General features: G+C 33.5%; 1 protein-coding gene across 4 annotated transcripts in view; it reads right to left on the bottom strand.

The window, feature by feature from the left end:
* Nucleotides 1–27474, bottom strand: part of CADM2 (cell adhesion molecule 2) — a 1116707-nt gene that overhangs the window by 122925 nt on the left and 966308 nt on the right. For all 4 annotated transcript variants that reach the window (XM_063602855.1, XM_057301833.2, XM_034956947.4 and 1 more), the window contains one exon: nucleotides 16263–16353. In XM_063602855.1, the coding sequence (XP_063458925.1) occupies nucleotides 16263–16353 (91 nt within the window). The remainder of the gene's footprint in view (nucleotides 1–16262; nucleotides 16354–27474) is intronic.

The following is a 27474-nucleotide window of genomic DNA, read 5'->3' as shown; positions in this document are numbered from 1 at the left end:
TATCTGCACAATTGATTTTATCAAAAGCAATAGATTTTTTTCTTCTATTTATAGTTTCAGAATCCCAAAGACTCCTGTTGCCAGTCTCAACAACAAAAGTTTCTACTCAAACATCACTGTCAGTACTTCTGTCTGACAGGGTCAAAGACATTTTCATGCAGTAATAAATGAAGTTTGAAGTGGAAAACTCAAGCCTACTTACTCCCTTAAACTGTAAATTGAAACGCTGATTCTAAGTTTATCTACTTATACAAGTTTTTAAAATCAATTATGACACTAGTATAGTGTCAAGTAGGAGGAGTCTCATTACATTATCGGTTAGCTTTACAGGGGAAAATAACATGCATATTAATTTCACCAGTAGATTTTAAACTTTGATAGCAAATAAAAAATGGACTTCTATTCTGATTAATATCAGCATGTGCTACTTGATTCTGATTTTTTAAGGCACTTCTTGCCTCCAAGCTTAGAAGCTTGTGGTTGAAACAGGAAATAACCTATGCAAGAAAGAGGTAAGTGCTCTTTAGAAGACTTGAAAATAATGGCATTTTTAGAGTGCCTATTAAATCCTGAACTACTTTTTACTGATAAGGTAGTGTTCATTGATGATTATTTTAACAGTTTCAAAAAACAAAGCAGTCACATCACACTAGAAACTGTATAATTCCAGCCAATTTATGGCACAACAAATAAAAGATTATCCTTAGAAAAGATAAGATTGCTATGATCATGAAGGAGTTACAGATTTTTGCATTGAAAGAAAAATATTGAAGATTGTGACAAATGCCTAAGCTAATCTCTTAAGGACTTTCTGCTGAAGCAAAACAATTACCCATGCCTAATCTATACTTAAATTTCTTTTCTTTGGTAAACACAGAATATTAATTCCCAGTTAAAAGATCAAAATATCTTGAGTAAGCATTCATTCTCTCATCTACTGTGTATATGTACATTAAGCATAAAATCTTTATAATATATTTAACAATAACCATTCTTCAGAAAAGTTTTCAACTTATTTGAAAATTATTGACTATTAAAATTTTATTTTAGAACTCTTTGCAATATTTTCGTGTTTTCATAATGAAAAAATTATGAGTGTGCATTTCTCAGAATCTTCCATTTTATCAACCTGTGTACATCATAAGAACAATGTGACACTATATAAAATGTTTCTATAAGCATCCTAATCAATCAGAAGCCTATAAACCATTCAATTCAAGGACACTTTGGAATGATGAGGTCCTATTTTTTATACAAGAGTAATTTTACAACCCATTACTTCCTTTAATATAAAATAGTGCTCATTAACATTATAAGATCTAGTATTGATATTAAACAGTGTTATCATTATACTACTGCTTCTGCTTCACGATTTGTTTCATTTCTAATATTAAAACCAGTGATCTTCAGAAAATAATAGTAAAGTCCATAGCATTTATCTGATAGCTGAAAAATTAAATGCTCTGAAAAAGTAAAGCTTGAAGATAATTGAAACTTAAAACTGAAAGTTTTGAAGGTATTTTTTTAAATCATTTAGATGTAATCATTCTCGAAGGATCAAACTTCTCTGTTATTAAACAGAGGAGTTTTGGTGACAACCTTGTTTTCTAGAGCTAAGATATCTTTAGTTTGAACACACATTTTTATATAGTGTTATTTCACAGGAACTAAGACTTAACATGTTTTTTCCCCTAAATTTCTGCAATACCCAGCTTTCTTATAGCTGATATGCTTATTGTAACAATTTTCAAACCCTTTAAGGTGTGACATACAATAAAAAATATATTTGACAAGCATACATACTATGTAAACACATATATACAAGAAATAATAGCTTGCTTTCTCTTATATTCTGTGACATTTTCTTTACTCTTTCTTCTTTTCTACATTTTCCTTTTCTATTCTATTATTTTTTTTTAAAAAAAGTCATATAAATTGATTTTATAACTCATTAATAAGCCACAACTTGCAATTTGAAAAACACTGCACTAGTGACTCACAGTGAGAGTGCTGTATCCTAGGAGTTTTCTTGTCCCTGAGCTTCATTGCTGTTATATTTTCAATGTTGTTTCTGCGTGGTTGCATCACTATCTTCATTCTTGCAATTTTGAGTGGTGGTGCTTAAGTCCACCATGCCTCACATTTCCATGACATCTCCTGGCCCCACGTTATCATAGGTGCTGCTCTATTATCTGTCTTTATAAAGTCTTATCTTTTACTTTCCTTTCTCTTTTCCTTGAAGCACTTGTGGTACTCTGGATTTGCAAGACTTGGGCTTTAGAGCCCTCCTCAATCACTGAGAAAGTCTGCCTATTCACATTGGAGGTTTTCGTAAATGTTCATATTTTCTATACTTTTAAACACTGGCATTGTTTGCTGTTTATTTTATTTTATTTTATTATTTTATTTAGCTTTGAAATTTAGAAGCTTCTATACGTTTGAGTTTTGTATACCTGGATTGAGGTTACAAACATATTGTAAAATCATGTGTAAAAAAGATGTGTAATGCAAGAAAATTTCTTTTAGGATGTATTTTTTTGAGTAAGTGGCTAAGGAATAAGAATTTTTCAAGTTTCATTATTAATTAAAATAATAGCACATCTCTAAAGTGATTCTGAATTAAATCTATTTTTCACATTTTATTTCCTTTGTATATTTATGCAGAAATGATAGTCAAGATATTTAACAGCTGGTATAATAGGTGGACAATAATCCATTTATCAGTAAGTTGTACTGGTGACTACTAGAGGGATACTAGTTCCAAATTTATGATACATGTTACGAAAAAAATGCAAAAAAAAAAAAGCAAATCTTATTGAATAGCCTTAGAGCAATAGACTAACTTTTAAAAATACATAATAATCATAGTATTTCAATTTTTAAAATGTTGAGTGATTATTTATTTTTCTGCAAACTTTCTACAATTACTATGTTGTTGAATTTGCTATATAAACACATATGCAATGTTTCCAAACTTTAAAGAGTAAAATGCTTAAATGTATCTCAAAAATTAATGTATTTTTAAAAATACAAATTTTAAATCTATAAGCAAAAGAGTGCATGTCTGAAAAATCTACTAAACGTATATGACAGTACCATTCCAAAATGGTGTCTTCAATGTACTGAGACATGTTTGGTTTAGGGTTTTCCAGTGAATATTTACATAATCCCTCAAAATAATTGGCTTTTTGTTGCAAGAAAACTGCTTACCTGGAAATGTTCAAGAAGTACATTTCCTCTATGGATCTATAATCATGGTTCTGCAAGCTCTTATGGGACTTTCACAAGACATTGGAACATTTAATTGAAAATGATTGAGTGCCCAACACACCGCAGATGCCCATGCCCAGCCTAAATAACAGCAGTGGAGATTACCGAGAGTCAGCTTCTTGTTTCAAAAACAAAACCAAATATATTCGGTCTCATTTCCAAGATAATCACTTGTGTGTTTCCAGCGAGTCAATGTGTGATTAAATTTTGAAACCATAAAATAGAAGCAAAAGACCAACCATATGGACCTTAGAAAAGAAACTCATTATGGAAAGGACTGCACACATTTTTTTTTCAATTTTGAAAATTTAGAATGAATTTTCCAATATTATATCTTTGAAGACATTTTGGAAGAAACTGACTATATTGCTTTTAATTTTTAATTAGTTAATTGAGACAATTTTGCATTTCTCTATATATCAGAACACAAAGTAAAACACACACACACAGACACACACACACACACACATCCCAATCTAAATGCTCTGTATCCTTTATTATCGAAGTACTGCTGGTATAAGAATATCTATATGATAAGGAGACGATCATTATGTTTATCCCACTAGTTATTTTAGTAACATTTTATACATAGCATTTAATAAGAAAGACATACTCTTGAGGAGTGTTTTATTTTCAAATCCTGCTTATTTTATTTATGCTCTAGGCTTTCCATTGTATTGCATTGCATTGAAATTGTGTTGGCACTAATTTTGTACTGTAGTTGTAACCTGCAGTCTTCTAAAAGTTATATAAAATTAAGAATGCAATATAATCTATTCTTTTAAAATATATATATATTATAAAAATTGAATATTAGTCTCATTATAAAATCTAGGCAGAAACTATTTAGGTATATTTAGGTCTCTTAAGGAACTCTTTAATATTTAGATATGCTAACAAAGGTTTCAGCATACATAGCTGTTTTTTATATATATATATTTTTAAAATTATACTTTAAGTTCTAGGGTACATGCGCACAATGTGCAGGTTTGTTACATATGTATACATGTGCCATGGTGGTGTGCTGCACCCATTAACTCGTCATTTACATTAGGTATATCTCCTAATGCTATCCCTCCCCTCTTCTCCCACCCCACAACAGGCCCCGGTGTGTGATATTCCCCTTCCTGTGCCCAAGTGTTGTCATTGTTCATTCCCACCTATGAGTGAGAACATGCAGTGTTTGGTTTTTTGTCCTTGTGATAGTTTGCTGAGAATGATGGTTTCCAGCTTCATCCATGTCCCTAAAAAGGACATGAACTCATCATTTTTTATAGCTGCATAGTATTCAAAGGTGTATATGAGCCACATTTTCTTAATCCAGTCTATCATCGTTGGACATTTGGGTTGGTTCCAAGTCTTTGCCACTGTGAACAGTGCCACAATAAACATACATGTGCATGTGTCTTTATAGCAGCATGATTTATAATCCTTTGGGTATATACCCAGTAATGGGATTGCTGGGTCAAATGGTATTTCTAGTTCTAGATCCCTGAGGAATCACCACACTGACTTCCACAATGGTTGAACGAGTTTACAGTCCCACCGAAAGTGTAAAAGTGTTCCTATTTCTCCACATCCTTTCCAGCACCTGTTGTTTCCTGACTTTTTAATGATTGCCATTCTAACTGGTGTGAGATGGTATCTCATTGTGGTTTTGATTTTTATTTCTCTGATGGCCAGTGATGGAGAGCATTTTTTCACTTGTCTGTTGGCTGCATAAATGTCTTCTTTTGAGAAGTGTCTGTTCATATCCTTCACCCACTTGTTGATAGGGTTGTTTGTTTTTTTATTGTAAATTTGTTTGAGTTCTTTGTAGATTCTGGATATTAGCCATTTGCCAGATGAGTAGATTGCAAAAATTTTCTCCCATTCTTTAGGTAGCCTGTTCACTCTGATGGTAGTTTCTTTTGCTGTGCAGAAGTTCTTTAGTTTAATTATATCTCATTTATCAATTTTGGCTTTTGCTGCTATTGCTTTTGGTGTTTTAGACATGAAGTCCTAGCACATGCCTATGTCCTGAATGTTATTGCCTAGGTTTTCTTCTAGGGTTTTTATGGTTTTAGGTCGAATATTTAAGTCTTTAATCCATCTTGAATTAATTTTTGTATAAGGTGTAAGGAAGGGATCCAATTTCAGCTTTCTACATATGGCTAGCCAGTTTTCCCAGCACCATTTGTTAAATAGGGAATCCTTTCCCCATTTCTTGTTTTTGTCAGGATTGTCAAAGATCAGATAGTTGTAGATGTGAGGTATTATCTCTGAGGGCTCTGTTCTGTTCCATTGGTCTATATCTCTGTTTTGGTACCAGTACCATGCTGTTTTGGTTACTGTAGCCTTGTAGTATAGTTTGAAGTCAAGTAGCATGATGCCTCCAGCTTTGTTCTTTTGGCTTGACTTGGCGATGCGGGCTCTTTTTTGGTTCCATATGAACTTTAAAGTAGTTTTTTCCAATTCTGTGAAGAAAGTCATTGGTAGCTTGATGGGGATGGCATTGAATCTATAAATTACCTTGGCCAGTATGGCCATTTTCACAATATTGATTCTTCCTGTTTATGAGCATGGAATGTTCCTCCATTTGATTGTGTCCTCTTTTATTTAGTTGAGCAGTGGTTTGTAGTTTTCCTTGAAGAGGTCCTTCACATCCCTTGTAAGTTGGATTCCTAGGTATTTTATTCTCTTTGAAGCAATTGTGAATGGGAGTTCACTCATGATTTGGCTCTCTGTTTGTCTGTTATTGGTATATAAGAATGCTTGTGATTTTTGTACATTGATTTTGTATCCTGAGACTTTGCTGAAGTTGCTTATCAGCTTAAAGAGATTTTGGGCTCAGATGATGGGGTTTTCTAGATATACAATCATGTCGTCTGCAAACAGGGACAATTTGACTTCCTCTTTTCCTAACTGAATACCCTTTATTTCTTTCTCCTGCCTGATTGCCCTGGCCAGAACTTCCAACACTATGTTGAATAGGAGTGGTGAGAGAGGGCATCCCTGTCTTGTGCCAGTTTTCAAAGGGAATGCTTCCAGTTTTTGCCCATTCAGTATGATATTGGCTGTGGGTTTGTCATAAATAGCTCTTATTATTTTGAGATACGTCCCATCAATACCTAATTTATTGAGAGTTTTTAGCATGAAGGCTGTTGAATTTTATCAAAGGCCTTTTCTGCATCTATTGAGATAATCATGTGGTTTTTGTCTTTGGTTCTGTTTATATGCTGGATTACATTTACTGATTTTCATATGTTGAACCAGCCTTGCATCCCAGGGATGAAGCCCACTTGATCATGGTGGATAAGCTTTTTGTTGTGCTGCTGGATTCGGTTTCCCAGTATTTTATTGAGGATTTTTGCATTGATTTTCATCAGGGATATGGGTCTAAAATTCTCTTTTTTGGTTGTGTCTCTGCCCGGCTTTGGTATCAGGATGATGCTGGCCTCACAAAACGAGTTAGGGAGGATTCCCTCTTTTTCTATTGATTGGAATAGTTTCAGAAGGAATAGTACCAGCTCCTCCTTGTACCTCTGGTAGAATTCGGCTGTGAAATCGTCTGGTCTGGGACTTCTTTTCATTGGTAAGCTCTTAATTATTGCCTCAATTTCAGAGCCTGTTATTGATCTATTCAGAGATTCCACTTCTTCCTGGTTTAGTCTTGGGAGGGTGTATGTGTCGAGGAATTGATCCATTTCTTCTAGATTTTCTAGTTTATTTGCGTAGAGGTGTTTATAGTATTCTCTGATGGTAGTTTGTATTTCTGTGGGATCGGTGGTGATATCCCCTTTATCATTTTTTATTGCGTCTATTTGATTCTTCTCGCTTTTCTTCTTTATTAGTCTTGCTAGCGGTCTATTTATTTTGTTGATCTCTTGAAAAAACCAGCTCCTGGATTCATCGATTTTTTGAAGGGTTTTTTGTGTCTCTATCTCCTTCAGTTCTGCTCTGATCTTAGTTATTTCTTGCCTTCTGCTAGCTTTTGAATCTGTTTGCTCTTGCTTCTCTAGTTCTTTTAATTGTGATATTAGGGTGTCAATTTTAGATCTTTCCTACTTTTTCTTGTGGGCATTTAGTGCTATAAATTTCCCTCTACACACTGCTTTAAATGTGTCCCAGAGATTCTGGTATGTTGTGTCTTTGTTCTCGTTGGTTTCAAAGAACATCTTTATTTCTGCCTTCATTTCATTATGTACCCAGTAGTCATTCAGGAGCAGGTTGTTCAGTTTCCATGTAGTTGAGCAGTTTTGAGTGAGTTTCTTAATCCTGAGTTCTAGTTTGACTGCACTGTGGTCTGACAGACAGTTTGTTATAATTTCTATTATTTTACATTTGCTGAGGAGTGCTTTACTTCCAACTCTGTGGTCAGTTTTGGAATAGGTGTGCTGTGGTGCTGAAAAGAATATATATTCTGTTGATTTGGAGTGAAGAGTTCTGTAGATTTCTATTAGGTCTCCTTGGTGCAGAGCTGAATTCAATTCCTAGATATCCTTGTTAACTTTCTGTTTCGTTGATCTGTCTAATGTTGACAGTGGGGTGTTAAAGCCTCCCATTATTATTGTGTGGGAGTCTAAGTCTCTTTGCAGGTCTCTAAGGATTTGCTTTATGAATCTGGGTGCTCCGGTATTGGGCGCATATATATTTAGGATAGTTCACTCTTGTTGTCGAATTGATCCCTTTACCATTATGTAACGGCCTTTTTTGTCTCTTTTGATCTTTGTTGGTTTAAAGTCTGTTTTATCAGAGACTAGGATTGCAACCCTGCCATTTTTCGTTTTTCATTTGCTTGGTAGATCTTCCTCCATCTCTTTATTTTGAGCCTATGTGTGTCTCTGTAGGTGAGATGGGTTTCCTGAATACAGCACACTGATAGGTCTTGACTGTTTATCCAATTTGCCAGTGTGTGTATTTTAATTGGAGCATTTAGCCCATTTGCATTTAAGGTTAATATTGTTATGTGTGAATTTGATCCTGTCATTTTGATGTTAGCTGGTTATTTTGCTCGTTAGTTGATGCAGTTTCTACCTAGCATCAATGGTCTTTACAATTTGGCATGGTTAAATAGGGAATCCTTTCCCCATTGCTTGTTTTTCTCAGGGTTGTCAAAGATTAGATAGTTGTAGATATGCGGCATTATTTCTGAGGGCTCTGTTCTGTTCCATTGATCTATATCTCTGTTTTGGTACCAGTACCATGCTGTTTTGGTTACTGTAGCCTTGTAGTATAGTTTGAAGTCAGGTAGCGTGATGCCTCCAGCTTTGTTCTTTTGTCTTAGGATTGACTCTATTTAATAAATGGTGCTGGAAAAACTGGCTAGCCATATGTAGAAAGCTGAAACTGGATCCCTTCCTTACACCTTATACAAAAATTAATTCAAGATGGATTAAAGACTTAAATGTTAGACCTCAAACCATAAAAACCCTAGAAGAAAACCTAGGCATTACCATTCAGGACATAGGCATGGGCAAGGACTTCATGTCTAAAACACCAAAAGCAATGGCACCAAAAGCCAAAATTGACAAATGGGATCTAATTAAACTAAAGAGCTTCTGCACAGCAAAAGAAACTACCATCAGAGTCAACAGGCAACCTACAAAATGGGAGAAAATTTTCGCAACCTACTCATCTGACAAAGGGCTAATATCCAGAATCTACAATGAACTCAAACAAATTTACAAGAAAAAAGCAAACAATCCCATCAAAAAGTGGGCGAAGGACATGAACAGACACTTCTCAAAAGAAGACATTTATGCAGCCAAAAAACACATGAAAAAATGTTCATCATCACTGGCCATCAGAGAAATGCAAATCAAAACTACAATGAGATACCATGTCACACGAGTTAGAATGGCAATCATTAAAAAGTCAGGAAACAACAGGTGCTGGAAAGGATGTGGAGAAATAGGAACACTTTTACACTGTTGGTGGGACTGTGAACTAGTTCAACCATTGTGGAAGTCAGTGTGGCGATTCCTCAGGGATCTAGAACTGGAAATACCATTTGACCCAGCCATCCCATTACTGGGTATATACCCAAAGGACTATAAATCATGCTGCTATAAAGACACATGCACACGTATGTTTATTGCGGCATTATTCACAATAGCAAAGACTTGGAACCAACCCAAATGTCCAACAATGATAGACTGGATTAAGAAAATGTGGCACATATACACCATGGAATACTATGCAGCCATAAAAAATGAAGAGTTCATGTCCTTTGTAGGGACATGGATGAAATTGGAAATCATCATTCTCAGTATACTATCGCAAGAACAAAAAACCATACACCACATATTCTCACTCATAGGTGGGAATTGAACAATGAGATCCCATGGACACAGGAAGGGGAATATCACACTCTGGGGACTGTTGTGGGGTAGGGGGAGGTGGGAGGGATAGCATTAGGAGATATACCTAATGCTAGATGACGAGTTAGTGGGTGCAGCGCACCAGCATGGCACATGCGTATATATGTAACTAACCTGCACAATATGCACATGTACCCTAGAACTTAAAGTATAATAAAAAACAAACAAACAAAAAAACCAATTTGGCATGGTTTTGCAGTGGGTGGTACCAGTTGTTCCTGTCCATGTTTAGTGCTTCCTTCAGGAGCTCTTGTAGGGCAGGCCTGGTGGTAATTTTTTTAACAACTATTTGATTGAAATATGGGCTGTCGTAGCAATTTTTAAGAACTCTTCAGTGCTTGCCAACTTTATTGAGTTATTGTGAAAAACATCAATGCTAAAAAACACTGGGTAAACAAAAAAATACAATCATGATTGTTGTTAATACAAAAGGGAAACTTGTTTGTAATCCCAATTCTACCATTTATCAGCTGTGTTACTGGGAAAGATCATTTAACTTGAACAAGACTTATTTTTCTTCACCTAAAAAATTGAAACGATTACAGCAGTCTTTGTAAACCTTTTACAATGTAATAGTTGTGTGATTTAAATTAAACATTTATGCATGAGAGAAAATTATGAAAAACTATGCCAAAACAAGGTCTTATGTATCACTGACCCTGGATTCCTCACCACTCCTGAGCCAAGCCATCTACTTAGTTTGGGTTCCTTAAGGCCTTCCAGATCTGCATTTGTTCTTTGTCAAAACTTGCTAACTACTTAGTCCCTTTCACTCAATAAAACTGCTTCAGAGTGTAGCTTTTCCCACACACATCAAACTAAAACTCAATCTTAATTCCTTCTGTTCCTTGCAAATTGATCTAAACTTGTCCTACCTTAAATTAAGGTAAATTAGAGAAGGGGCTTTTCCTGTGGCTCAGGATTTTCCAGTGTCTCGTTTTAACTATTTTGGATTTTACCCCAACTGAGGTTCATGACACTGCCTCTCTTCTCTCTAATTTATAACTATTATTATTTAACTTCAAATAAAATATCGAAGTTGCTGTATCAGTTTTGCCATGACTTCAGTCTGGGTTCCTTTGCTGTTTAAATATGTTTTTGAAAATACAGACCCACTGTCCTGAAATGTGTTTATTTTGCTTGAAATCTTGGATTCCATTGCCTGAGAATATATGTGAGATGATAACTCAGTTGTCAGAGTTGCCATAATAGCCTAATATTAGCATGTGTATTAAATATATAATTAAGACTTCTGAGTTGGAAACTTGCTGAGATACACTGTATGTATTTCCTTGATCAAGTAATAATTTATCATCCTCATTGTTATGATGTATTATACAATTACTTGGAGGCCGACATTTCATATACACTGTCATTATTAAAACAATCTGTTTGATAAATTTTGTGTTCTTCATTTTAGAGATAAAAATACTTGATGTGTAAGAGTGAACCCTAATGTAAACATTGGACTTTGGTGTCGTAATGATGGGTCAGTGCAGGTACATTGATTACAACAAATGTAACATTTTGGTATAGCATGTCAATACTGAGGAAGGCTATCAGTGGGTGAGGACAGGGGGTATAGGAGAAATCTTTGCACTTTCCCCTCAATTTTGCTGTGAACCTAAAACTGCTCTAAAAATAAAGTTCATCAATTTAAAAAAAGGAAAAAAAAATACTCAGTGTGGTTAAGTGATTTGCTCAGGATTACTCAGGTCACTAATATCCGCAGATTTATAATTTAAACCCAGGTCTGCATTCTCTTTCTACAATACCTCCAAACATTTTGTGCCTCAAAGTATGACACCTTAGGCATCCTATTTGAAAATAACATACAGATCTCAATGATTAATTAGAGGTTTTCTATATAGCAGGAGAGCGGTAAATATTCTGTAATAACAACTGCTATATATTAGGCCAAATAATGTAACATTGCTATTATAGATTAATATTATTTTAAAGTACATATTTTATCTTATTTTGGTAAACAATATTTCACTCTAGATGATAACTTGCTTTCTTTGATTCGTGGTTTATTTTGTCATTTCGTCTGATGGTAATTGCACTGTATAATGATTAGCAAATAACCCGTGATTTGTAAAAAGGTACATGTTAGGCTAAGAAAATTGACTTTATATAAAACTGTTTTGCTTTAATTTTTTTTGGATGGAGTTTTGCTCTTGTTGCCCAGTCTGGAGTTCAATGGCGTGATCTCAGCTCACTGCAACTTCCACCTCCCAGGTTCAAGCAATTCTCCTTGCTCAACCTCCCCAGTAGCTGGGATTACAGGCGCCCACGACCACGCCCGGCTATTTTTTTTTTTTTTTTTGTATTTTTAGTAGAGATCGGGTTTCACCATATTGCCCAGGCTGGTCTTGAACTCCTGACCTCCGATGATCCTCCTGCCTCCATCTCCCAAAGTGCTGGGATTACAGGTGTGAGCACCCAGGCTTTTGTCTGTTTTTTTTATTGTTGTTAAAAATTCTCTATTATCCTAATAGAAAAATACATTAATATATACATATCAGAGTTCTTTAATTCCTGATCATTTCAAAAATAGATGTGTAATTATTTCTCTAAAACACCTCACTAGTTGCTATATAGTATGTGATCTGTCTTCCTAAAGATTAAATTCTTTCTTCTTTTATAGAATTGGAATGTTATGTGCTGTGCAATTATGCATACTAGATTTATGGCAAGAACAAAAGAAAAATTGTGGTTACCAGACAGTAAAATAGTAAGTACAACATAAACATTGTGCTGGATACATAGAAAAACTTATCAATACCTATAATTATTTTCTTTTACAGAATAGATGCCAAATACATACTTATCTCACTGAAAATGTCACATCACTTTTTTGGAGGTGAATTTAAACAGCCTTACACATTCGATTAAAATGAATGATGACTCATTATTTACAGCGTGTTGGGGGCAACCTCACACCATTTAAGGTCATGCCTTTAATGTAATATAAAGGTTTCATGTTGTGTGTGTGTGTGTGTGTGTGTGTGTGTGTTTTCGTTTACTTTTAAAATGGAGAATGCTGCTGCCTGAAAGCTGTCTGGGAATTCAGCCAAAGAAAGAAGAGGGTTGCAAAAACTCTGGGGACTTGAAAGAAAAGTGGCTGGCATTAGCTCGGTCCTCACTTTAAACTAAAATTAAAACAATGGACAGACATGTACAGTAATCTCTCTTTTAAGGAAAGAATAGAATGTTTCTATAGTGGTGTCAAGTGGAACAATTTGGTCCTGGCCCAAGTTATGCAGCTGTTTCACAGGAAAATGGCAAAAGGCTTCAGTCCAAAGCAGGCAAATAGGCATGATTGTTCATAAACAGTCACTGGGGCCCTCACATTTAGAACAAGGAAAACAACATTAGCATAAAGAAGGGCAGGTTCGGAACACCAGGCTCAGTGCAACTTGAGCCATGCCATGATGTTGTGATTTACACAAAAGATAGTGGTGTGATTTTGCCTACTACCAATATACCTAATTACTCTGAATAACTCATTCTTCAAAACGTACTAGTTAAATACTTTTTAAGAAACAATGAAGTTTTGACCACAGATTAAATGTATTATTGAAGACAGCTACAAGATATAAAGAAATCATATAGCCACTATTCATTCCTGATTTTCACATGTTAATGAGAAGTGGATCAGATAAATGATAAAGATGATAAAAATTAAGTGCTTACTTATACTAAGCTATACTTAGTACACTAAGTATACTAAGTAAGCTTATATACTAAGCTTACTTAATACTAAGCTATAGTATTGCTTCTCAGTTGTTCTTAAATAACAAAATGAAGATACAGGTACAATAGTTGCAAAATAATGGAGTAGAACTTTGACAACGATTACCTGAGTAAAACAGGGAATTCTAACCTGCTGATTGAATATATCACATATTTCATTTTCACTCCCACTCTTGTATGGCTATCTTAAAATATGCAAGACTCCCCATTATATGTGTTGCTATTATTATGTTTTATTTTAAAATATGTTTGACAGAAATTTTTCTCATCCCTCTTCCACTTTTTGATTCATTTTTTGAAGTTGATAGTCTTTCCTTTAGTGGCTGTCTTCACTTCCCTACTATCTACTAACTCCCTGATTAAACCGTTTCAATTTGCATCCTGTTCTTTTTGCTCTGGTAAGACTTTTCTTTACGATCAGTAAGATTTCCTTCTGGGAAAATCCAATTATTTCAGTCTTGTCTTGTTTTTTGTCCTTTCTGCCTCATCTGGCACTGTTGGAAATAGTATATAAACTACAGAAAGGCTAAAAAGTAGACTGTTTTTAAAGAGATTAATGCCTTCATCTAATGGAGAAGACAGTTACTGTAAAAATATAGAGAAGTTTATTTAAGATGATTAGAAGAACGAAGAAGAAGCAATAGTCCAAATGAAGAAAGGCATCAAAGAAGTTGATTCTAACTTTAATGCTAATGTCCTGACAGTCTGCAAGGAAATATGATAAAGGGAAAGTTGTGAATGAGAATATAATACAAGAAATCAGTTAATACATATTTACTTGTGGACCATAGCATACAGAATATAACACTGGGATTTATGAAGATAAACGCAACATATAATGACTACTTTACTTTGAAGACGTTGTGGAGCTCATGAGTTATTTGCCAGAAGACACTACATTAAATTACAGATTTTTATATGGTTAAGAACTCATGCCAGAAATGACTAGTTTGGTAGAAATTTGACAAGTTTCCAGAAATAATATAAATATAGAAGAAAGCCTAATAAAGGAAGATGGCAACAGTGAAACATATCATGAGACTAGCCAGTTCACTGCCCTAAAGCATCTAGGGCTTCAACCTCAGTGGTGAAAATTATTGTCAGTCCTATTCTAGTTTTTCAAAAGTAACTTTAGCTAGAATAAGTGGAAATTTACATTTAGCAATTGAAGTAGCAGCACATAATAGAAAGAGTTAAGGCTTTGGGCAAGACTGAACTGAATTCAAATTCTCACTCATTTTAAATCTGGATAAATAGGAAAATTTAGTGAAAAGTTTTGAGCCTTAGTTTCTCTTCCGTAAAATAGGGAGCCTTTCTTATTTCCTTTATCTATTTGCAAAATGATAGTAATCAGGATCCTTCTGAGAAAGGTAATATTTTGCATTTCATAAATCTCTTGAAATTTGTATTCTTAAATAAAATAAATAAGAAATTATTGTGCTTTTCATTCATCTGCAGTGCAGAGGATTATTACACATCCAAGATTATTTCTAGGTAACTGAAAAGAGATTAAAAGAAGGCACATTCATTCAACCATATCTTAGATGAGTTATATGAACTACTTAAATATTTAATTATATAAAACATAAAGTCTAATAATTTCCATAAGTAAAATAATGTTTCTACTGTTGGAAGTAGATATGGAATCAAAGAATCATTGTAAGACAATTGGATGCTACTTGAGCAGGCATTCATTTATTTTCAAGCATTCTATAAAGCATATTCCCTAACTTCACCTTGTTTAATTGCATAAATTGTGCACATAATCCAAATGTATACAAATGTACTTTTGGATAAATCTGAAGGAAAGAAGACCAAAAACAATCTCTTTAAAATAATTACTAGAAGAGAGAACAGTTTAAAAATATCAAAACTCTGGTAAATAAGGCATGGATTTATTAATATGGTAAAAAATATAATGACATACAATTGATGAAGTTAAAGTGCCAGGCATCTATCTTATAATTCTTTTAGAAAAATTCCCCATGGGATAGTATGAAATTTAAATAATATAAATGTTATTGGAGACAAATTTTTAGCAATTTAACCTGATTTGCCAGAAGCAATCTCATATAGTTATATACAAAGAACAATTTAATTCCTTCTATTAAAATTTAAACAGAATTAAAATAAATTGGAATCTTTTAAAAAATCAAGTAAATTACATAAAGCTAGGCCTAGAGTGTTCCTGTATTAGAATGATCACATTGCTTTCAAATAGAATTTAAATAATCCATAATTAAATATCCATATGTAAGTTTTGCTTAATAATTGGTATTCTTTGACTAGCTATTTATAAACACAAATTTCAAAAGGTGAAGTTTTAGAGTTGAAGTGACATTATCACATTGACGTGCATATATTCTAATATTGAAATTACTTTACAATTAAACACATTGAGTTTGTGACCCATTACTTGTTTCATTGGGTGTTTCATAAGAAATATAGATTCGATTTTCCTTTTATGAAAATGAGTCTTCTTGTAACTTTAAAACTTGGGCATATTTTGGGGATGCTTCAATATTTTCTAAGTTTTTCATGGGAGAACTGAATTCAACAGTGTGCTGCTTTTATAGTCTGATGATATGAACAGTGACTGATATACTCCATTCAGGTTAAAATATCTTACTGGAAAAAATACAAAAAGAAATAACAGCTGGAAATCTTCCCAGAAACTTCACTAGATGACAAAGTAAAAACCAATCTTCCATAGACCTTAATGAAGACATGGTTCATGAGGTTTTCTGTTCTAGAGATCACTTTGCCCACCAAGAAAAGACACAAACTGTGGATTTCTACAGTTAAAGCCTGTAATCAAAGCAAGATAAAAGAAAAAAAGTTAAAAGCTTTATTGCTCATTAACTCACTTACAGTGGCTTTCCTTTGGATTCACAAGTCAAAATTAAAGGCTGTCCTTCTTGTGGAAAAGGAGTCGATGGTATAATCTTAACTGATGGTGTATCTAGAAATAAAAGAATATTAAGAAAGGTAATTAAACACATACAAAACTAGATATTTAATAACTGTGCATCATGCTGTGTGTTCAGCATTTCTTACATATTATTTATAATTGTGTATATTTATAAAGGATTTCTTAGATTTGGTAAAATAAGGTGTGTGATTTAAAAAGCTAACAACCTGTCCATGCAAAGCTAACAAAAATATCTAAATATCTCCTGAGCACCACTGTTGTATTATTTCTGAAATCTGAATTTAAAAGAGAAATTGCAAAAAGTGGTTGAGATGAATATCAAGCATTTCATACAATTGTTTCTTAAACTATTTATAGATGGCTATGAATACTATTATTATGGGCTGAATGCATTTATGTGCATCTGAATAACAACACTTTCATTGTTACAGGAATACCAGGGACTCACAATAAGGAACCCACAATGAACTCAAGCTCAATTACTGTCTCACAAGTATTATGCAGAATCTTTTCAAAATGCAATGATGCAGCACTGGGCACATGCCGCTTGCTCTGAAGTACAGAAGTACAGTTAGTGAGTCACTTCCAATAACATTTATGATTTTATTAAAAGTTAACATTTGTTATATGTGCTACTGCATGTTTGTTAGAAAATTATTTATTTCCATTTAACAATAAATCATCCCTAGTGAGAATTAAAGAATACTTCAAGACATTTATATGTATAACTTGAATGACATACAATATTCCTTAATCAACACAAAGGTAACATATTTCATAGAAAAAATGGAAAATAAGCTCAAAAAAGAGACGATATTAACACATTCTTTCTTTATGAGGCTTTGCTAGTCCTGGCGTTGTCTGGCCCACAGTCAATGTGAAATTGTCTTCTCCTTTTATCTTCACATTCTCTACAATACACAAAATAGGCTCTGAACTCTCCAGAAGATCACAATTATTCTCACTCTTCCCTTCTTAGCTGTACCAGAAGGACTGATCTGCACTGTTATTATATACATTCTTTGATTTTAGAGCCAGTTAAATGAGTTACTACCGATTGTGTAATTTTCAGGTGAGTTACCTTATCTAAGGAAAATATTATTTAGATTTCTCCTATATAGAATAATAAAGTATAATATAAAATGTAATAGTTTATATCATACTTTAAAATTATGTATGCTTTTCAAATGCATTCTCCTTTAATTCCTTAAACAAGAGAATGCATTGAAGACAATTAAAAATAACATTCTGGTTGCAAATAAACATTCGAAATACATGACAGTAAATATTTGTGGTGTAAAATGACTTAGGAAGAAAAATTAATCTGAAAAAATATGATACACATTCATCATACTTTTTTAACTGATAGAAGAAAAAAATTGAATATCAGATTTAAACATACTTTATTAATTTTTTCCATTATCAGCACATCTATGGAATCAGTTATTGACTAGGATAATCATATAATTTCATCTCCAGAGCAGGACATTTTTAAAAGAAAAAGAGAAAATATTAACAATTATGAAGATGACAGTTGTGAACCAGACTGTTCTGGTCAAACTGAGGCCTATGGTCTTTTGACCTCTAACTAAACATACATATAGCAACATTTATTTTCCCCATGACATATTATAAAGAAGAGTTTAGTTTTCATGGAAAAAGTTTGAGGTGAAAGATCAGAAATGTATAATTTTGGGAGACAGAATTATGTTAACATGGGTGTCTGTGATGTTTAATTTTGTGTGTCAGTTTGACTGTGCCTTGGGGTGTCCAGCTATTTGACCAAACATTATTCTGAGTGTTAATGCGAGGATGTTTTTTGGAGGAGATTAACATTAAAGTTGGTCGACTGAGTAGAGCAGATGGCATTCCATGATATGAAAGGGCCTCATCCAATCTCTTGAAAGACTAAATAAAATAAAAAGGCTGCTCCTCCTCCAAGTAGAAAATAAATCTTCCTGCCTGATGTCGTTTGAACTGCAATGTTGACTTTTTTCTTGCCTTTAGAATAGAATGGAAACCTTGGGTCTTTCTGGGTCAGGATCCTGAGACCTTTGGACTGGAACTATATCATCAATTCTCTTCGTTCTCAGGCCATTAGACTCAGAGTGGAACTAAACCATTGGCACTCTTGGTCTTCCAGCTCGCTGACTCACTTTGCATATCTTGGGATTTCACCTCCATAATCACATGGACAATTCCTTACAATAAATCTCCTTTTATATGTATGTACAGCCTATTGGCTCCATGTCTCCGGAGAACCCTAACATGGTGTCCAATATCCTAACAAAGAGACCCTGAGGCTGTCTTTTATTGAGCGGGGAATGTGCCAGGTGGTAATCTCAGGAAGCCTTGAGAAGTGAGACAGGAAGGGAAGGAAGTAAATGAAGCCTGTGTTATTGAGCAGATTACACTATGAGCAAAGCAAATTGAATTCAATTCCACTGTGGAACCGAGAGTGAGTGGAGGACATGACTCTGAGTTACCTTACTTGATGGGCAAGACACAGGACTATTGATGGAATATTTATTTATTAGTTATCCTCTTTGGTTGAGGACTGCTCCCGGGGGTGGGGGTGGAGGAGGTTGGTGAGGAGGTGTTATTTCCTAGGCACTTTTGCCCTTGTCAGTACACAAAAATAGTATGTGCCAAAGGGAAATGGAAGGTCACCACCAGGATCTGCTTCACTAAGGTAAATTACATAGTGGCAGGCAGCTGTGAGAAAAGAGGAACGCACAATGTGGCTTTGCTTTGCCTGTTTAGTTTAAGCGTACAGGAGAGGCGAGAATCTGTGTAACAAATGTTCCCTTGAAGCATGATTCAGCATTCCCTTTAGATCTGACACACAGAATTTCCATTATAAGCAAACGCCAAAGCAGATAATATACTTAACACATATTTCCATACAACTCTCAGGAATAACCTAAATAAGCTCTAAGTTACTAAAAATCAAGAGATGTAAGACAGTATTCATTTATTTGACTTCAAAATTATTCAAAGTGTTGATTAGCTCCTGTTTCTAAGACCTATCTTTCCATATAAATAAGGAAACACACACACACAAAAACAGAATTTATGTAAAGATAATTTTAAAATGGAGATTTAAATAATTATCTTCCCTAGATTTCCTTGACAAATACCTATGTTTCATCTGTTCCTCAACTCCCTCCCTGCCACACATATAATCTTGGTTCAACTCTTAGGTCCCTGGCTACATTTTCTCAGATTCTGTTGGGTGGTATTTTTCTATGTAGCCTTTACATGTTTAAGATCAGGGTGAATGGGATTCAAATTCTGTTCTTTGATGAATTTCTCTAGGTCTTTTAAGCCTCACTCTTATCTTTAGTTTCCATTTACTTACCAATCACTCATGGATTTATATCCTAGTGCAGTTCTGCTTCACAAGCTTTTTATGTGCAACATTATGTGGCATGTTCACTTGGATATCTAAAAGGCTTGGTACATTTGACGTATTCAAAATGAACTCAGTCTCCAATCTTTCCCCAACGTTTCTCCTTCAGAGAGCTCTATTTCTATAGATACCACAAGCATCCACGCAGTGACATACACCCGATACCTCGTTTCTTTGTTTTTTCCATAATCAATTACCCATGAACTCTTGTTAATTTATCTTCTAAATAATTTTCAAATTAATTCACTACTTTTTCATAGTTCCACAGCCACTATTTTAATCTAGTTTGCCAAAATAGTAAATGGTCTCCTTTGTGTCAAAATTTTAACCCTTTAAATCTTACTCTGATAACTAAACAAAATTGTCTTCTTAAAACATAAATCTGATCACATCAACTTACTACTTAAAACCTTTCATAATTAATCTTTTCTCTTAAAAATTATTAAACCATTTAATAATTTTAATAATTAATAAATTTAAAATAAAAATTTAAAATAATTTTAAATTTTAAAATTTAATGATTTTAAATTTAAGTCCTGCATAACCTGTATCATTTATGTTCTTGTCTTCTAATGTTCTATTTTATTATTTGAATTCCAGCCAATTTTATTTTTATCAAGTTCTTTAATAAATGTGTTTCATTTTGCCTTCATACAAATTATCAGAAATGCTCCATTTTGGAGAGATTCCTTGCTTATTTAACTCTTACGTATTTTTAAAATCTTAATTCAAATGCTTTTGCTAAGGGCAATCATTCATTACCTTCAAATCTGATCAGATACCATTGCTGCATGTTCCTTTTTTCACCCTTGTGTAATGTTCTTTTTAAAAGTAGTTGATATATCCTCCATGTCTTGCATAGTGTTTAAACAAAGTGTGTGCTTAATAAATAATTGTTAAATAAGTGGAAGTAATATTCTTTTTATTTTCTTTTTTTTCAGACAAGGTCTCACTCTGTCCCCGAGGCTGGAGTGCAGGAGTGTGATCACAGCTCACTGCAGCCTCGGCCTCCTGGGCTCACATGATTGATCCTGCAGCCTCAGTGTAGTAAGTAGCTGGGACCACAGGTGTGCTCCACCATGCCTGGCTAATTTTCTTTCTCTTGCTCTCTCTCTCTTTCTTTTTCTCTCTTTATCTCTTTCTTACTTTCTTTCTTCTTTCTTTCTTCCATTTTTGAAGAGATGGAGTCTCACTGTGTTGCCCAGGCTGGTCTCGAACTCCTGGACTCATGTGATCCTCCCGCCTTGGCCTCCAAAAGTGCTGGGATTACAGGTGTGAGCTACCATGCATGGCCAGCAATAAAATTTGTGATATATCTTATCATCATTTTGGTATACTATTCTAAAATATTTTTAAATGCTTAAATGAAATTTATTGGTGCCTGATGTTTAGAAGGTACATTAACAAGATTAACATTATAATTAATCTGAACTATTAATTAATTAACATTTAATTATTAAGTAATAAATTATTAATATATTAATTAATTAACATATAATTAATCTTAAATATTTAAGTTGCAAACCTTAGATTAACTTTTAATCTTAGTTCATATTTAATTTAATGTGGAGTACTATTCAACCATAAAAAGAATGAGATCCAGTCATTTTTAACAACATGGATGGAACTGGAGATCATTTTGTTTTGTGAAATAAGCGAGGCACAGAAACACAAACATCACATGTTCTCATTTATTTGTGAGATATAAAAATCAAATCAATTCAACTCGTAATCACAGAGAGTAGAAGGATGGTTACCAAAGGCTCAGAAGGGTACTGGGGGTTTGAGAGGGAGGTAGGAATGGTTAAGGAGTACGAGAAAAAAATTAGAAAGAATGAACAAGACCTACTATTTGATAGAACAAGGAAGTGACTATAGTCAATAGTAATTTAACTATATATTTTAAAATAAGTTACAGAAGGTAATTGGACTGTTTGTAACTCAAAGAATAAATGCTTGAGGGGATAGATAACCCATTCTTCATGATGTGCTTATTTCATTTTGCATGCCTGTATCAAAACATCTCATGTACCCCATAAATATATACATCAATTATGTACCCATAGAAAGTTTAAAAAAAGAAAAATTTTTTAAATGTATATTGCACACTCTCTGTTACAAATAATCTGCATTGGATATCATTAGGTAACAATTTTCTATGTTGTTAAAAATACCAATTTCTTTTTAATGCAAGTACTACATGTGTAAACTATTTTTTACTCATCTGATTTTGGCAGAGGTAGTACTCAATTGTGAAGACATTTATTTAATTATTCAGCCAAAGCTAGTTTATATTTCCATGATATAAATTATTCCTCTTTAAACATGCCATTTTAGTAATACTCACTAAATGCCTTTTTATTAACCACAAGTACTACAGTAATGAGGTTATTATCTTAAACTTGACTCTTGAATAATTGTTTTTAATAGCAGGAAGTAATTTTGGCTTTGATAAAGATCTCTATCATTATTATTTCTATTTATTTTCATCAGACACTTTATCGTACATAAGAGAATTGATTAAGCAATGTTATCCTAAAAACATTTTAGTAAGATATCAATAATATTCTAGAAATAATGCTTGTAAATGCGTTTAGAACTACTATACTTTGTTAGCTAACCAAAGAACAGAAAAGTAGTCATCTCAAAAACTGAGTTAATTTTGAAAGTCTTCACTTTCCAGGATGTCTTCAAACTATTTATATTAATGTGTGAGACTCTGATGTAAACATATTTCTCTCTATTATTTATTTTGTTACATATCAAAATGAATGGATTATTTGTCAGGACTGGCACAATACATAATAGATTACATGTAAACGGTTTTCTAAAATAATCTTAAATTTATGCACTTAATGTGTTACTCCACTTTTTACTGACCCAGATATGAATAGTAATGAAGTCAATAGTGCATCATCCAAACTTTTCCTTACATGTTTTTGCCAAGTTATCTACTAGATTTAGAAAAAAAAAAGTTTGTATTTTTTCTGTGAATATGTTTTATAAGTTAATTATAGATTTTCTTCTGGTTCATAGTTGTTCATTTTAAACATATTTCAAATGATTGAAATTGGGAATATTTTCTAAACCAAATTTTACTTAAACAGTAATTCCAGACTTACTGTAGAAATAATTCCTCTATTTTCCTCTGTAGGAGCAAGGTGTGTTACATTTATTCCTGCTCTACTATTTCACAAGACAGAATGACTCTTTTGGTTCAGTACATTGGAGATGTGTATGATGTTCTGTTTTTAATTTACTGATATAATGTATTGTATTGTACCAATTAGTAATAGTTTAAAAGGGGGTTAGAAAAAATGTATTAATACGACTGCTATTTATTCTAGTTTTGTCCTGTATGTTAAACTCAGATATTTTTTGCAAACTAGCAATTTTCACGCAGTTTTAAAATGCCTTTAAAAAATTGGTCCTTTCAACGTTGTATTTATTAAATATACATGAATGTACATAATGTATATTTGTAATATATCCACAACATTTTGAGCACTCAAAATCTAATATACTTACTCAATTGTGTGTCCTTATATCTCATGCTTAGTAAATTGTAAGAGCTCTTTAAGTGTTGTGTAAATAAATGAATGTTTTGTTCAAAATGCAAAAAAACTGAAGTTTTGCACAAGTGTGTAAAGATAGGCATATATTCAATCATTAACAAATAATTTTTCAGTACTTGTAAGTATCCAACTAAAATACGCAGATATTTTAAAAGCAAAATGCTCTAAGACTTTTGTAGAAACAAAAAATATTCTTTAGAATGTCTATAAAATGTTTAAATGTGGAAAGCCCCATTGTTTTCCCCAATTTTTTTTTATTGTTTTACCTTTGTCTGACATATTCTGGGGCTTATTTGGGAAGAAACACAATTACTTTCCAAAGCTAGATTTATGGACAAAAGGTTTTTCTTCCTTTGACTGGGCGTGGTGGCTTACGCCTGTAATCCCAGCACTTTTGGAGGCCGAGGTGGATGGATCATGAGGTCAGGAGATCAAGACTATTCTGCCCAACATGGTGAAACGCCGTCTCTACTAAAAATACAAAAATTAGCTGGGCATGATGGCATGCGCCTATAATCCCAGCTACTCAAGAGGCTGAGGCAGGAGAATCACTTGAACCCGGGAGGCGGAGGTTGCAGTGAGCCGAGATCGTGCCATTGCACTCCAGCCTGGCAACAGAACAAGACTCCATTTCAAAAAAAAAAAAAAAAAAAAAAAAAATTCTTCTTTTATACAAAAATTTAAAGGTTTTATGAACTTGGGAAGTAAAGATAGCTCACGTTGCATTTGAATGACTGAGGATTTGAATCAAAGTAAAGATATTGATCCAGCAGAATGGATTTTCTATATCCTTAGCAAGGATTTTAAAAGAGAAAAGACCTGTGATGAAGCTTCTATTAAACCACCTTATGAACAATCTTAAAAGCACAAGCTTTGAAAGTATTTAGCGTCATTGGTTTAACAAAATTTATCCATCACCAGATTTTGTAGATAAATAAAAAGAAGCTTTGAGTTAAATGTTTTATCAGGAAAAAAATAAAATAAAAAACAACGTATTTCTTTTGTAATTGAATAAGTATAATAGAAATTTAAGGTTATATAAAATTAACACTTAACCTGTTATGGATGATGGCCAAAATGCTAAGTAAGAGAAACAACCAAAGACTACTGTACCCTCCTATATTGCATAATGTAGTGAGTGAAGAAATACAGTGGTTTATAACACAAAGTAGCAGTCATTTGCATTGCTTATATTACAGTCTTTGCTTGAAAGAAAATTATAATATTGATAATTTTATTTGTTCACAAAATTAGTTCCTATGAGTACTGTCATTTATTCATTTGACAAACACATAGTTTCTAAGACACACAAAGAAGAGTGCTAGTACCCATTTCTATCCATTGTTTCACTAAAATGGTAACATTGTAACATTATAATATTTTACATTGTGACATTCATATTGCGGTCCCTCAAGATTAGGTATTAGTCTTAAACGGTGCTACTCAGTGTTTGGCATATTCCTAGGAATGCATGCTTATCAAAGCAGAGATCATCTTTTATCTTGTACACTGACTTATCCTCATGTCCTAGAATAACTACTGGACATCAATTAAGTAATTGTTGAATAAATAAATGAATAATGGTCTTTTGAAATATTTTCCAACTACTGATTAAATTTGTTAGAAAATCAAATTTACTCGTCACAACTATCTTCTAATAATAGTAAATATTAATCAAATACTTGGTAAATAATATGCATTGATGTAACTGCTCTGTATGCATTGGCTCATCAAACTCTTATAAAGCATACCAAAAATTCTGTGCTCTCCTCATTGTACAGAATACGAAACATGCTCAAAGGAGTGAAGTTAACACTGATAAATTTATTTGACCCTTTTTCTCCAATCTTAATCACATTTCAATGAGTTTGTGTTTTCTAGTCTCTTTTAGACTACACCAGCAATTGATGTTTTTCATACTATGTTCTGTTAAATTCATCAAAATTAACTCTTTCTCTATCTGGTTAAATTAGCACCCAGCCCAAGACTTTGGCTCTATATGATCTGCATATTGTGTACACTCTCATATATCTCTCTCACATCGTTTTCCTCATTGACAGTCAAAAAATATTCTTTTAAAATACACCCACTGTCTCATTTATAAAAACAGGTTCTTCTTATTCACAAACTCTTCTCATCCACAAATAATATTAAAAAAAACTCCCGATAGCAAATTTGTACTAACGGAAATTTAGAAATTTTAAAGTGTCTTGCAGATGAAAGACTTGTGAATCTTTGCCTTATCGCAATATTATTGCATAAGAGTTTCCAAACTAAATTTATGTAACACTCATATAAAGATCTCTCAGTACTTAACATTAATACTAAAGAAGACAATGCACTAACTCACTATTGTGAAGCCACTTTTGTTTTACTTCAAAATAGTGGTTCTCATCTGAGTACAATTTCATCCCCTAAGTATATTTGAAAATGTCTGAAGACATTTTTGCTTGTTAGAGGAACGGAGAATAGCAATTAACATCTAATGAGCAGAGGCCAGGAGTGCTGCTAAACATCCCACAGCACATAGGACAGCCCCACACCAGCCCCCAAAAACAAACAGAATTCTCTTGCCCAAAATGTCAATAATACTTTTCTTTAAAATATTTACATTTACTTTATTATCTATTTTCTATTTATGTATTTATGTATTTATTTATTTATTTTTGAGACAGAGCCTCACTCTGTCGTCCGGCTGGAGTGCAGTGGTATGATCTCGGCTCACTGCAAGCTCCTCCTCCCGGGTTCATGCCATTCTCCTGCCTCAGCCTCCCGAGTAGCTGGGACTACAGGCGTCTGCCACCACGCCCGGTCATTTTTTTATATTTTTAATAGAGACGGGGTTTCACCGTGTTAGCCAGGATGGTCTCGATCTCCTGACCTCATGATCTGCCCTCCTTGGCCTCCCAAAGTGCTGGGATTACAGTCGTGAGCCACTGTGCCCGGCCTATTTTCTTTATATTTGTCTATCTATCTATCTATCTCTGTCTTCTTTGTTACAAAAGATAGGGAGCTACTAGAGAACTGTGGCGCTGTATGCATTGATATGAATTGCTTATGTTCTCTCACATCATTGCTTACTCCTGAAAGGAAGTGAACGCTTAATACTCTGAGTTAGGCCATTATGATACACTCCTGAAATGAAAAGCTGTAAATCAAACTCAATCCACACCTCAAGTTTTACCACTCAATAGGAACAGTGGGGTTAAAATACCAAGGGTTAACAGGACTCTTTCAGTTCCAGCACTATCTGATTCTCGTTTTTTCCTGGGTACAATTGTGTTTTTCTAAGATGTTTAGTTTATTTTTCCCGTTTGTAATTCTGTAGTAAAATTCTCACTTTCCATTTAACTTACATTTCTTAATACTGAAAATTATCGGGTACTTTTCTTCAACGGTGTGTTAAATTTCTTTCGATTTTAGTGAATGCTTCTGTGGCAATCATTATTTATTTGAAAAATATTTATAAATCACTGTGCATACAAGACACAGTACCACTATTATAAAACTGTTATACATCTGCAAAAATAGCAACCCATCGGAATATAGTATTAATAAATTAGATAAATTATATATAGTTCAAAATAATTCAAACTCAATATTGTAGACACCATAGTACTTGGATGATGTAGTATGGGAGTTGCCAGAAGGATAGATTATACATATTTGTCAGAAGCAAAGAAGATTACTTAGAAAAGTGACATTTAAAATAATTCAGAGAAAACACAGCATTTGATCTGGTAGAAATTTTCTAGAGGGAAAGAAAAGAAGGGATTTAAAGCAAAGGAAAAATTAACAAAGTGTTGTATTAAAGAATGTTGGCTATGTATGAGGCATCTAGAAATAATGTAAAGCATAGAATGCATTGTCTGAAAAAGAGTACTTGAGAGCAGCATTATAGGGGGTTGGTTGTATTTTAAAAGCCTTGAATGTCAAGTTGTAGAGTTTGGACTTTATGTTACAAGCAATAATAAATCTTCGCGGGTTTGTATCAGGTAAAGAACCAATATTTAAGAAGACATGTTTCGCAGTGTGTAAAACTGAGTGTATCTAGGAGAGGCATAGAAGCAATGTGTCTCTATCATAAAGTTGGGCCACAAGGAAGACCTTAAAGGGAAGCAAAAGGTAGCAGTAAAAATACAGATAATAAATGCATCAGCACTT

This window comes from Pan paniscus, chromosome 2 (genome assembly GCF_029289425.2).
Source record: "Pan paniscus chromosome 2, NHGRI_mPanPan1-v2.0_pri, whole genome shotgun sequence".
NCBI lineage: Eukaryota > Metazoa > Chordata > Mammalia > Primates > Hominidae > Pan > Pan paniscus.
The sequence above is the reverse complement of the archived record's forward strand: the minus strand, read 5'-3'. Positions and strand labels throughout refer to the sequence as shown.